Source organism: Cupressus sempervirens, chromosome 10, assembly GCF_028749045.1.
Source record: "Cupressus sempervirens isolate cs-2001-9-10 chromosome 10, ASM2874904v1, whole genome shotgun sequence".
Taxonomy (NCBI): domain Eukaryota; kingdom Viridiplantae; phylum Streptophyta; class Pinopsida; order Cupressales; family Cupressaceae; genus Cupressus; species Cupressus sempervirens.
The window spans coordinates 470482185-470493758 of record NC_143127.1 but is presented as its reverse complement, the minus strand read 5'-3'; the positions used below and the strand labels follow the sequence as shown (position 1 = coordinate 470493758).

Here is an 11574-nt window from a genome sequence, read left to right as displayed (position 1 = left end):
AATTATTTTTTATATAGCTTAATTTCATATTTATTTTAATTTTAATTTATATATAAGTTTAAATTAGAATTTAGTTTCTTTTATTTTGACATATCTAAACCAATGCTTTTAATAGATTTATTGTTTATTTTTTATTTTTATATATAATTTTTATTAAATTAATATTTTTAATTTATACTTTAAAATACATAATACTAATTTTGTATCAATTTTAATAAAGTTCAAATTGTTTAGCTTTGTATATTATCAACTTTATTTATGATAAGTGTGTTTGGTTTTTTTAAAGCATAAATATTATTTTTAAATTAATTTATGTTTATTTATTTTTATGCATTAGATTTAAGCTTAAGAATATTGTCCATTATCGCTTAAACAAGATATTTCAAACAATTTCATCATTAAAATTAATCAATTAAACTTTTTTTAAAAAAAATTATATAATTTTATCTATATCTTATATATAATTAGTTCATAAATATCTTTGATCTCATAAATGTTCTTTACAATATCATCTAATTTTAATTTACCATGATACTATAATATTTATTTATATATTTTTTTACTATTTTAATTAATATATATCATTGCAGTTATATAATTTAATAATATACTGACTATACTCCGTAATTTAATTTAGCTTACCACTATAATCTTCTATTTGTCATTACTATTTATTTGTTATTTTATTAAACTAAATACATTATATTTTAATCAAAACCTACTTCAATCCACCATAAAATCAATCAATCATGAAGTCACGGCGCTTGTGCCCCTTGTTATTTTATTGAAACTTCAGCAAAACCCCTCAAAAAAATGAAACCGGGAAGACAAAAACTCTAGAGGTTGGAGGCGACGAAACAGCAGAAACGATTTTCAATTCGTGCTTCTGCAAACATTCTATTTGCAGGTATTCCTCATTTCATTTCATATGACTTATATCCATACGGACAGCCGCAATCTGTTCCTTGGTTGTTTAGATCATTATGTTTTATGAACTCTGTGCACGTATTTACGCGGGAATTTTGAAGGAAACTTCGACTGGTAAATTTAGGCAATAATTTTTCTTCTTTGATCGTTTCTTAGAAGGATTTGGTAGAGAAAGCTGAAAAATGAGTACCGTGGATAAGATGCTGATAAAGGGAATCCGGAGCTTCAGCCCGGAAAATACCCACGTTATCACATTCTTCAGGCCCTTAACACTTATCGTCGGCCCCAATGGCGCTGGTAAAACGGTAAGCTTTTTTCCCAGTTTACGTGCTTTTCTGCTTTCATATTTGGCTATGCATTGAAATTCTTGCACATATTATAATTTTTTTTCAAGTTTTAAATTTGCCAAATATTCTCAGGATAAACCCGTGTAACATCTTTTTCATCAATCTTCAGGCTAGTATAATTCAAATTGGGAACTGCTCTAAATTTTCATTACAAAGTTTTCTCAGAAGCTTTATTCTATTACGATAACACCTTTGAAATTATTGTGTGCAAATGTTTTGGAGTAAACTTTGTAACATCAACGCTTTGGATCATAATGACCAGATAACATTTTTTGTTGTGAAATTGTAACGATGTCACCTTTTAATTTAGACATTTTCGGTCATTTACTTAATGATATCTCATCCTATGATTTTATTGGACTGCTAGTTCGAGCTTCTGATACAGTCAGTCATTTTGAACATGCTTTGGCTGTATAAATGCCGGAAAAACATAATTTTTTAGGAGTTGCAGATCGATGTTTATAACGAGTTACCTGTTTAAGGAGTTTCAATATATAATGTAAGGAGGCGTGGGTGTCGGATATAGGGTGTGGTCTGCTATACCAAAAGAGAAAATTGTTACACAATTTTTTCCTCAAATTCTCTGTGCATGCTTTTTGCTAAATTATTATATTATATGCGAACAGACCATAATTGAATGCCTGAAGCATGCTTGTACTGTAGAGATGCCTCCAAATGCACTATTCTTACACAGTTTATCCCCAAATTCTTCTGTACGTGTTTTCGCTAATTACTATATTATATGTCAACAGACCATAATTGAATGCCTGAAGCACGCTTGCACAGGAGAGATGCCTCCAAATGCAAGGTCCGGACACAGTTTCATTCATGACCCTAAGGTGTGTTCTTTTTTGAGGGACTCTTATATTTATATAAGTTATAGCTAGATTATAAATGGAAAGATCGTATGTTAAAACAAAAAGAGGGCTTGGCGAGTATTTTGAACATAAACGAGTACCTGCTTTGTATATACATTTTACTTTGAATATATATTCAGGACGATTTGCGCAGAACTCTGTTAATCTTTAGGCAGGGTAAAACATTTGGGTTGTTAACACTAATGTATTGGAATTTTACTTTTCAGAGGCTTATGACATGCCTGGTATTTACAGAGGAACATGTCTGAACACAAATTTGAAGGGATAATACACCTTAGGGATTTTAAAGTAATATTGTTGTATTTAGCTTTAATGGTGATTTAGTTAGTATCTTTAATGTTCTTCTGTTCTTGATTGTTTCTGTTTTAGAAAATTGTTTGTAATCTTTATTTAAGTAGTCTTCCACTTCTTTATAATTAATCAATTACCATTTTGGTGTATCTGAGGACAGAATTTTTCTGGCCATAAAAATTGTTTTCATAAGGTTTTGATAGATTCTTTTAATTAAATTATGGGATCATTTGAAGAGAATTGCAGAAGGTTTTCTTTCCCTTAAAATTGTGCAGTTTTTCTGTCTCCCAATTGTGCTAACGGTTTTGGCATGTTGCATCTCTGACAATTGCAATTTTTTCTATGAAAATCATGTGGGTTTCTACTGCTAAACTATTGCTTGTTTTCATTGTAAATCACACTGCTTTTTGGAAATTTTCACACAAAATTGTGGTTATTTTGGTTGTTCTTGTGTTGCATGATTTTTTCAGGGATGTTTTTGCTCAATTTAATAAATTAAAATCGTGGGTCTGTTCACATTGTTTGCTGGTGCAAAGGGTTTGTAAAATCTTGAGTTATTTCTTGCATGGATTTTTTGCAGACTCTGGGGTTTTCAGCAGTGTATGCCTCCATATTTCACAAATCTTGGGTTATTATGCAGCTAAGGTTTCTGAGCTTGGCTTTTGTCAAGTATCAGTGCTTTTTAGGGCATTTTCTCCAGCACACTAGGGTTCTGATTTTGACTTTTGGGGGTATTTGTTTTCTGAGCTGATCAACTCAAGATTCATGCCAGCTGCTTGCTGAAAAGTTTGACTGATTTTTGCCCGAAAAACTCAGGCTTTTCCAAAAATCAATGTTCGTTACCAGAGTTGGTTTTGAGCACTTTTTTGTGTTAGTGGAAAATGGGAGGTATGGTGTCTTTGACCAACAACATGTTCAAGGGAATCACAGATTCAATGGTAAGAACTAAAATGCCTGGAAACAGAGACTGTTCAGCATTTTTGGGTACTGATGTCTTCATCAACTTGTTCTTGGTAATCTACTCATCCCACAGTTGTGGATAAAGATTAGTGCAAGTTTGATGAGTGTAATTGGAAAGTGGTTGTGCTACTCAAGTTACCTATCTTTGAGAAGATGCTTCCAGAAGTGCAATTTGGCAAGACTGATTTAGAAACTTGGACACACCTGAAGAATTTGCACGAAACATTATACATAAGTACAGAGTTCCTCTTTAAGGATACATTGTTCTTGATTATGGTGGACAATATGTAACGCCCCACCAGGGAACCCAAAAGAAATTAACTTAAAGTTTTACTAAGTTTGTCCAACATATTTTTTTGAAAGATAGTAACAACGAGATAAAATATAGCGGAAGCGATAACATACTCATAAACACATACCATAAAACAGATTACATCTCCTAAGGGTCCCATGATGTTGAATCACATTTGAGTTTAATTAGTATAAAATCTAACATATAACACATCCATATTAAAGAATTACTACAAGTACAAATTCCATTTAAACAATATACAATTACAAGATGCCACTTGGCAATAAACAGAATGCACAATCATCATTGTATAGGGCACAGGGTATAAAAGGCTGAAATAATATACATCATAAAATAGGTTACATCATCTTGTAAGATCTATGAAATCAAATACAATACACTTAGAGTATAGCTAACCATTATAGAAATACAAGATCAGATAGAAAGGAACATCTGCACAAACACATCCAGCAACGGCATCCAACGGTTGGATCTCAATGGTATAAGAAAAGACACTACCACCTGACCTTGTGGAACCCAAAAGGCCCACGCCCATTGCGTTGAGGAGATAAACTCAAGTCCCAAACAGGATATAACAAACTCAAAAGTCAAAACCAATAGCTAGGTTCAAGGAATCACCTGAAAGCAAACTATCTCAAAGGGTACCAAGACACAAGTATCAACTAAACCCAGGGGCAACACAAACACGTGGGAAATCTACTATGCAAGTGGGCAAGTGTCATCGCATGAGCCAACTCTAAGGTTACCTTGGCAGCCTCTCTGGACATTGGCCTCTAGTGTCTCAATACAACATCAGTGTCCTTTTGTACAGACAAGGCATACTAGCGAGTCAACTCTAAGTTTACCCTGACAATCTCTCAAGACTCTGGCCCCCTAGTGACTTTATATGGTACCATATCTTATTAACTCATTTTAAACCCATTTAATGAAATGTTAATCACTTATTAAAACAACCTACAATGGGTTACCTAGGTAGCCTCTTTAGGGCTTCGGCCTCCATTGCAAGCCACTTCCCAACATGACATACAGATAACCTACCCTAAGCTCAGCAAAAGCAAAAGATCTCAAATGACTATAAAGCACACATTAGTTCTTAAACAATCAATTGGAATGTGCTAAAAAAATATTACAGAGTCCACCAATATGATCATCCTAACAAGATTGATCCCAAAACAAGTAAACATAAACCAAATCCATGTCATAACATGACATCACCAAGAACAAATCACATAATCACCTCAATCCTATACAAGCAATTGGGAAGCAATCAAGGATAACTGATTGAAGACTCAAAGGGTTATATTAGGAAGGACACATCATCCACCTCAGTTTCACACAAGAACTAGAAAGCACATCAAAATATCTGATCAAACTCATCATAGCACACAACATTACACATTACCATGGTTGGGTATCAAACATCATATACAAAGCATCATCATAACATCACAGACAAAACTCCCAAGCCTCTGGTAATACAACTTAACTAGTCAAAGCTAAGTCAAACTTCGAAAACCCAACACCAGTAAATCACACGTCACATAAGGTACATACAAAAGTAATTTTCATAATTCATTCCGTTTTGAAAACACATAAGTTCAATGTTCACTATAGGTTTTCATGTTTTCACTTTAATTTTTAAACGCAAAGATTCAACCAGAATCAAGGTTTTTATTTTCTTTTCCAAGTATGACTGTTTATAGAGTTTGCAATTTCAATTAGGGTTCACGTTTCCATTTCTCTAGTTGTCAGATTTACTATGGTTTTCGATTCCACTAGAATCCCGGATGATTCAACAATTCATATAAAGTCGTTTAAACATTGTTCATAGTTCAATTTGTTATCAAAACATAAGAGTTCAAGTTTTCATTTCTAAGTTTTTGACTTTATAAAGTTTATAAATTTCCCCTATATTAAAACCCATTTCTACTTATAAATTCAATCACCCAATTACTACTAATTCGCAAAATTATCATCTCTATAGAATCATATGTTAAATAATAAATTATTAAATAATTAACCAGTAAATATTTAACAATATTAAATAATAAAAAGAATTTATTTAACTAATTTCCTTCTAATGTCCCATTAGCAAATTAATTAATTAATTAATTAATTAATTACTAATAACATATATTTTAATGAAACTACTTAATAAATTAACATACTTTAATAATTAAAAAGGAAATTATTAATCACTTGTATTATTAATACTTAAATTTTAATTAAATTAAAATTAAAATTATTAATAACTTAAAGTTTAATTACATTAAAATTTAAATAAATTAAATTTTAATAAAAAATAAAACAAACTACACTTGCAATTTTAAAGGCTTGCTGGCCTGGACTAAAAAGGCTGCCGCGGGATTGCTGCCGCAATACCTTTTGCATGCAGCCGCGGCCAAATTGCTGTCGGGGAAAGAAAAGGGTGGGTTGGGGGTTGGTGGCCCCGCCCACCAAAATAATATATTATTATTATTTTTAAAAAAAGAACAGACAACAACTCCCATTCGTAACAAAATTCATAGAACAAATACTTAAATTTTTTTTTAAAAACATAAAATCAAAATAATGCCCCTTATTAAATACGTCAAATCTGTACTTTACTTGGTATATCAAAATACATGTTTTTAAAGTATAAAATTATCACTGTAACTTCATTTTACTGTGGTAATATATATATATATATATATATTAGATCTGATAGAAAAGAAAATACAAACAATCAAAACACATTTGTATAAAACATTCTCAATTCTCTTTACCAAACCCTCGTCTCGATCCTAATAATCCAATCACGGATCTCCAATTCATCAAACGAGGGTATCAATTCTAAATTAACAAACAATGATTTCAAAAGAATGACATTCATTCATAGACGTTTGGAAAACAAAGAACAGTAGATTCGCAAGCAAGGGTTTTCGCCCAATTTTTAAAACTCAAAATACAAATTTTTCCAGAGACAAATAAGTCAGGAATTTGAAGAACAGAAAACTATTGTGCAAATAAGCTGCAAGATTCTACTCGGATCTGATGCTAAAATGACAATCGCACGGAGCACACAAATAATCCCCTTTCTCTGAAAAGCCCTCTTCTTCGAAAATTGCTCCTCTAGATCTTGGTTATTGAAAAATGAGCTCTAGATCTTTGATAAAGAGTTCTCTCCTAATTTGGGGCTCTGTTTGTGCAATCATGCAAGGGAACTCTTTGATCAATTATCTTTTATTATTTTATTATATTTTGCATTTTTATGCACACTTTTAGCAATTTAAAATATCTTTATTAAATTAATTTTCTCTCTCCCTTTAATTAATTTAATATATTTTAATTTCATGCATACGCTTTATGCAATTTAATAAAATTAAACTTTATTAAATAATTGCTTACTCTCTTTTATTAATTACAAGACGTTTTAATAATATATTTATTAATTTGACTAATAATATTATTTAGAGTTTGTTATTTAAATAAAACTCCTAAATAATTATTATTAAATTAAATAAAATATGAATACGCCAAAATTAGAACTTTAATAAAATCTTTAAATTTAATTCATTTATTTAATTAATTTCTCAATTAATTAAATATAATTAAATATTGAATTTTCTTTAAAAAATTTCCATTGAATTATTTTCTAATTTGATTTAATTAAAACAAAAAATACAAGAGACCCACAAAACCAAATACGACAACTCAATTGAAGACAAAGAACAGATTCAAACTCTAGGGTCAAAGTCACGAATTTATGTCACTTGACGAATTCAAATAGGTGAAACTAACTTAGATACTTGTCCTATTTTCTAGGACAATTGACTTAGGTTAGGATTCGGACTCCAGAGTTATCTCTCCACTTATACCATTGAAATATTGTCATAGGGTATGCTCATCCTGGCAATTTAGGGAAGTTGATACCCGGTACCCGCAACCTACATAAAATCTATGTAATAACCTCTACTGGATTGGATCAGAAATTATGGACTTGGTCTAACAAGAATATTGTCAAACAGTTGTCATGTAAGCAAAACCTTAAAAAAAACTTACTACTGTTGTACTACCATGCTGATTGCTAACAAATGATATGTAATAACTATTATAAATTTATGAAAACATGCCTTCAATAAGTGCTAGATGATGTTTCAAAACCACAATGTTGTAATTAAATTCAGACTAATTGACCAACAACAAATTTCCAAATGACAAGTTCCGAGTTCAGATATATAGAAGAACATACAAAGATCTGGTTGCGAGTTGTGTAGATAATATACAGACTCGTTTGCAGTGTGAATAACAATATGGGAGTATGAGTCTACTTTGAATGTCCTTCCAGTGCTCACGCTTAGCTGTTCTAATTTTAGGCGTTGTCTACCATCTGTATTCTGCTAACTGACTTTATTTAATCACCTCTGTCCTCACTCTAGCTTCCACTGCGGTTTACTTGTGTCTAGTATGTGACCTAGTGGAATGATAAAGGTGTATCTAGTATCCTATGAATGTGTCCAACTTACTGCAGATAAGTATGCCGTCAACCTTGCAGATAACCCAACATCCGCAAGTTATGACTGTTGTGATCCCCAACTTGTTACCACTGATGAGATGATCACACAAATAGGTTCTGTGATGGAAGCCAAGGGCAGTCCAACTCCCTCCTACTACTACACATTCAATGCTCCCACTTGATGCTAAATGGTGCGGTTTAACTGATTGAAGTGGACAATTCACTTACGTGTGAAGTTACTATCCTTTGCTAGGCATTCCCTGCTGCAGTATACTATTGAACATTGCCGCCACCATTACCGGAGTTTGGAGAATGAAACTTACGTCTGTCACTTCTGCTTACTGTGGGGAAATGAACTTCTTCCTTGCCGTCTACTCCATTGCTAAAGAAACTGGTCCGTGTGTTACGAGGTTCCTGTTGGTTTCAATCACCAATTTGACCTGGAGCTATAATCTCTTGATACTACACTGGACTTTAATACTGAAAATGCAATTGTGAGTGCCAGGTTTGCGTCCAACCTCACTGATTTCATCAAGGGGTTTCGTCCTTAGGAATTATCCAGTCACTCTAAAGCAACCTTTAGGATTTGAATATAATATCATATATTCGTTATGTTCTTTCTCAAGACGGAGTCTCATATTTATAACCTCGAAGTGAGGGAAAAGTGTTGTAATAAGAGATGTGGGATAAAACACCAATTTCGTCTTCTAGTCACTTAAGTCACTTTATAAAGTGAATGACTTTTAAAACATAAAGTAACTGTATTAAAGTACTTTAATACATTAAATGACAAGCTTAAGACAAATCTTCCCTTGTGACTGACAGGCATTCTTACTGGTAATGCCATTAATCTATTCGGGTGTGGAGATAGATTAACCAGACGCAAAAGAACTAGCGCGAAAAAGGGGACATGACAATCCACGCATGTACAAACACATATATTCTAAACTAAACAGGCAATGACAGGAAGTGGTATGTCGTGTAGACCCCAACTAGCATGTGACTACGACTTCCTTCCTCAACCACATCAGAAACGTCATACATAAAGAAAACATACACGTACACCGTACACATGCAAGTATGGTGTAAGTAACCATAAAAATTGCATATAAATCATTCCTCTAACTAACATCATGAAATAACTGAAACATAGATATCATCATTGAAATAATCCTGAAATAACTAAAATAACTAGATAACTCATCACATATAAACAACTGAGTATAAAACACATCTAATCAAATCTAGTAACCAAGTATTGATAATCATAAAACACAATCAGAAAACTGGCCTAAAAGAATTTGTCAATACAACAAGAAAAGTCAACTAGGGGTGGGCATTACACAACAAGATGTCTTTGCAGGATCATCTCATGAAGATGAAAGGCATTCATGATCATCTAGAGGCCATTGATCACAAGATGGAAGAAGAGGATATGGTGGTTATCACACTAAAAAGCTTACCATGATCAAATGAACACTTTATCAAAACTCTCAACATTGCCTCCACTGATGTTGAGTAAAAGTTTTATGACTTGTGCTGTAGGCTGGTGTAGCAGGACAGCTGGAAGCAACATTTTGGTAGCAGCAGCATGATAGCCATTGTGGAATAGGCTTTTTTTGTCAAAGACAAAGGCAAATTCTCTTAACAAAAAGGACAACAAATTTGAGGAGAGCTCGAAGAAAAATATCACGTGTCATTATTGTGGTAAGCTTGGTCACATGCAAAAGGACTTTAAGACGTGGTTTGCTGCTCAAAAATCCAACTAGACAGGGTCTCAGTAGAAGGCCCATGTTTTAGAGCATATTTAGCAAGAGTCTACCTTTTATCTGTTTATGGCCAGAAGACTAGGTCATGTCAAATCTTTTGCATGATATGTTGATTACAGAGCTTCTCATCATTTCACACATGGGAGAGATGCAATGTCAACTTTTTGACTTAGTTAAGAAATAGGGACAACTATCTAGTACTCCGAATCACAAGGAAATTCTTCCCTTGAAATCCTTCTTTATTGCCTTGGATTATGGCTATGAATATGAAAATGATGCAATTGATGATATGGAAATGATATATCATATTGTTATTATTAGTATTCCAATAACAATATATAAATAGAGATCAATACTATATCTTATGTAGTATTGGGGGATATGCCAATAGATCTTTATTTCTAAACCAATAATATTAGCGTAGACATCTCTCTTGGGAATTCTCTGACCTTGGCTGTGTCAAGTGCTATAAGAGTTGGTTTTGCAGAATTTGTTGGTTGTTGGTGACTGCAAGCACTTGGAATCCCATGTTTGACTTGCATCTCTTGTTGTTGTGTAGTGGCAAAATTTGAGGTTTTGATCCACATCAATAGGAAGCCAGTGAAAGGTGGCAAGAGAAGGATTCATAATTGGAAGATTGAGATCATAATTGTGAACCTAGTTGTGGGGTGGCAAAAGATTGGATCTGACTTGCAATTGTGACAGTTGCACAAGAAGGATTGGTCGGTCGACAAATTTGAAAAGTTTCCTAAATACTAGACAGACTTAATTGCTCAAAGCAAATTGTTTGTGTTGGTATATTGTCGGATTAGATTAGGGCAATCAACACTTGTGATCAGATCGCCAAACTTGAGGAATAGAAGATTGACATCTTGGTAAACATGCCACATAGAAGAATCAATCCTAGAAGACTAGAGTAGATGATGGAGGATTTCAAAAATGAGATCATGGCTGAGATCTAAAATGCTTTGACTAGGGCTAGGAGGAACACTGAGATTGAAGATAAATTTGAGGAAGCAACCGAAGATCTTGAGACAATTGAAGTTGAGATTCCTGCCCAGGAGGAAAGGTTGTTAAGAGCTATGACTCAAATGGGTTAGAGTCATAGAATTGATGTTGCATGCTTTTCTGGTTCTTTACAGTTGGAGGAATTGATAGATTGGATTAATGACCGGAGGATTACTTTGAGCTTGAAGTTGTTAAGGATCTAGAGAGAGTTAAGTTAGCACAAACTAAGCTGAAGGTCTTGTTGCCTTATGGTGGAAAGAATTGCAGCGAAATAGAGAAGACAATGGTGAATCTAAGATAACCAGTTGGAAGCTTATGATTTCCAGACTTAAAGCTAAGTTCATACTGGAGGGTTATGAACTTGAATTGTTTAAGAGGTTACAAAATTTGAAGCAGAAAGATCTGATAGTGAAAGAGTATACTGAAGAGTTCTACAAGATGACAATTAGGTCTGGGCACCAAGAGTCATCCAAGGAGAAGGTGGTATGTTAATGGTTTGAGACTTTAAAATTCAAGATGAGTTAAGTATGCTGAGGATTAGTACAGTTGAAGACGCTTATCATTATGTCTTGGTACAGTTGAAGAC

The 11574-nt window shown here is 33.2% G+C and overlaps 1 protein-coding gene across 1 annotated transcript in view; it reads left to right on the top strand.

The window, feature by feature from the left end:
• The first annotated feature begins 733 nt into the window (after window positions 1-733).
• Window positions 734-11574, top strand: part of RAD50 (DNA repair-recombination protein (RAD50)) — a 236507-nt gene continuing 225666 nt past the window's right edge. Inside the window, exons 1-3 of the mRNA XM_089806593.1 lie at window positions 734-907; window positions 1084-1232; window positions 2027-2113. Of these exons, the coding sequence (XP_089662719.1) occupies window positions 1110-1232; window positions 2027-2113 (210 nt within the window). The 5' untranslated portion in view covers window positions 734-907; window positions 1084-1109. The remainder of the gene's footprint in view (window positions 908-1083; window positions 1233-2026; window positions 2114-11574) is intronic.